This window comes from Lucilia cuprina, chromosome 5 (assembly GCF_022045245.1).
Source record: "Lucilia cuprina isolate Lc7/37 chromosome 5, ASM2204524v1, whole genome shotgun sequence".
Taxonomy (NCBI): Eukaryota; Metazoa; Arthropoda; class Insecta; order Diptera; family Calliphoridae; genus Lucilia; species Lucilia cuprina.
In genome coordinates, this window is record NC_060953.1 from 45,144,000 (window position 1) to 45,146,059 (window position 2,060).

Consider the following 2,060-nt stretch of genomic DNA (forward strand, 5'->3'; position numbering starts at 1 on the left):
CTAGTTCTGTTCTAGTTCTGTTCTAGTTCTGTTCTAGTTCTGTTCTAGTTCTGTTCTAGTTCTGTTCTAGTTCTGTTCTAGTTCTGTTCTAGTTATGTTCTAGCTCTATTCTAGTTCTGTTCTACTTCTGTTCTAGTTATGTTCTAGCTCTATTCTAGTTCTGTTCTACTTCTGTTCTAGTTCTGTTTTAGTTCTGTTCTAGTTCTGTTTTGGATTTGTTCTAATGCTGTTTCAGTTCTGTTCTAGTTCAGCGTTGCGAGTGTTAAGAAAGCTTCTCAAAGTATTCTGTTTTTAACATTTAGTTTATTAATATTCTTAGTTAACGCAACACTCCTAAAACGTTGTAAAAATTTAAGTAAATTAATAACAAATTAAAATTTTTTTAATATAAAGAAAAAAAAACCTTTTAAAAAAAAAAATTGGCAAGATCCCACCAATTTTAAAGGCAAATATCACTTATTATTTCTTTTTTTATTAATTTGTGGCTAAAAACTGATAAAGAAATTATTGTTTAACTGATAACAACAATCTCACCCGACGAAAAAAGAAAAAACAGCAGAACAAAACAATATAAAGTAGAAAAGAATAAATGAATGAATAAAGCATGGAGAAGAAAAAACAATATTGTTAATTTAAAAAAAAAAAGAAAATATTGCCAACAAGTTTATCTAAAAAATTCACACACTTATACAAATACAAACAAATGCTCAAGACAAGTGGAGACATAGATACTGGCGTGTTCTTAAAGAAACAGACAGACAGACAGACAGATATAAATTTTTAAAATACATGCAGTAATAAATTAAATGAAGATTTGTATATTTTATTGACAAAACGTTATTATTTAAGCATAATGACAAAATAACCAAGACAAGTTTTCTTGAATATTCTTAGGGGAATTTTTAGCTGAAGGGCCCTCTATTAGAAGGGCCTTTTAATTGTAAAAAAATGAAACATTCTAATAATTTTGTTTTATTTTTCTATTCTCACGCAGGTCGTTAATAGCAGTACAACAACACGTGTTGAAAAGAAATCACGTTTACATCACATTACATCCTCTTCCTCCTCATCGTCCTCTTCATCCACCTCCACAGAAATGAAAGCGGCAGCACTGAAACGCGATATGAGCGAATTTAAAAATTCCATGTCAGAAATCAATGATTTGGCCTTGGGCCGCAACAACACACCCGCCCTAACGGGATCAACGGGGACCCTTAGTCATCAGCCACCCTCCATTAACGATCTCAGCAATTTAAATGCCCTCAATAGTTCAGATGCCATAAATAAACTTAAGAAAAAGTAAGTTTTTCGAAAAAATTATACTAAAACAAAATTATGATTATATTTCGTTTTCCCTTTTCTCAAAGATTACGCTCCTCTTTGGAGAATATTGTTGATGGCAATAGTGAACCTCATATAACATTTCCCGATGATCATGAACACGATGACGATCATATGAATTTAGATATGGATCTAGTGAAAGCCTCTAATCAATTGGCGGCCAATGGTTTGAGCGGTTCGAAGGGCACGCTAGTGGACACCGTAAAGTTTGAGGAGAAACGCACTAAAACAGAATCAAAAACGAAAGTAGTGGCTGATGGTTTTAGTTCGGAACAGGCGACCAGTAATTTGGCCGAAAGTAAACGATTACAGACAGGTGATATTGATTATCAACAGGCGAAGGCGGCGGCTGCCTCGCGAAATCGCATGGAGGTTGATGGTGTCAAGACAGAGGAAAATGCTGCTGTCATACATGTAAGTGGAATATTAAATATCTTTTTTTTTTTAATTTATTTTTTTGAAGAAAGGTCTGTTAGGATAAAAATTGGAAAATCTTCTGAAACCAATAAACATTTTTTATAAATTACGCTCTTATAAGAAAAATTAAGATTTTTGTGAGAATTTAATAAAAAAAATTAATTTTTAGTGGATTTTTAAACATTTTGTAAAAATTTGTAGAACTGAACTAGAACTGAACTAGAACTGAACTAGAACTGAACTAGAACTGAACTAGAACTGAACTAGAACTGAACTAGAACTGAACTAGAACTGAACTAGAA

General features: G+C 32.3%; 1 protein-coding gene across 1 annotated transcript; it reads left to right on the plus strand.

The window, feature by feature from the left end:
- The first annotated feature begins 962 nt into the window (after window positions 1–962).
- LOC124419964 (NAD(+) hydrolase sarm1-like) lies at window positions 963–1,863 on the plus strand. Its single transcript, XM_046951248.1, has 2 exons — window positions 963–1,299; window positions 1,368–1,863. The coding sequence occupies exons 1-2, from the start codon at window positions 1,097–1,099 to the stop codon at window positions 1,861–1,863; spliced, it is 699 nt and encodes a 232-aa protein (XP_046807204.1). The 5' UTR covers window positions 963–1,096.
- Window positions 1,864–2,060: the final 197 nt, after the last annotated feature.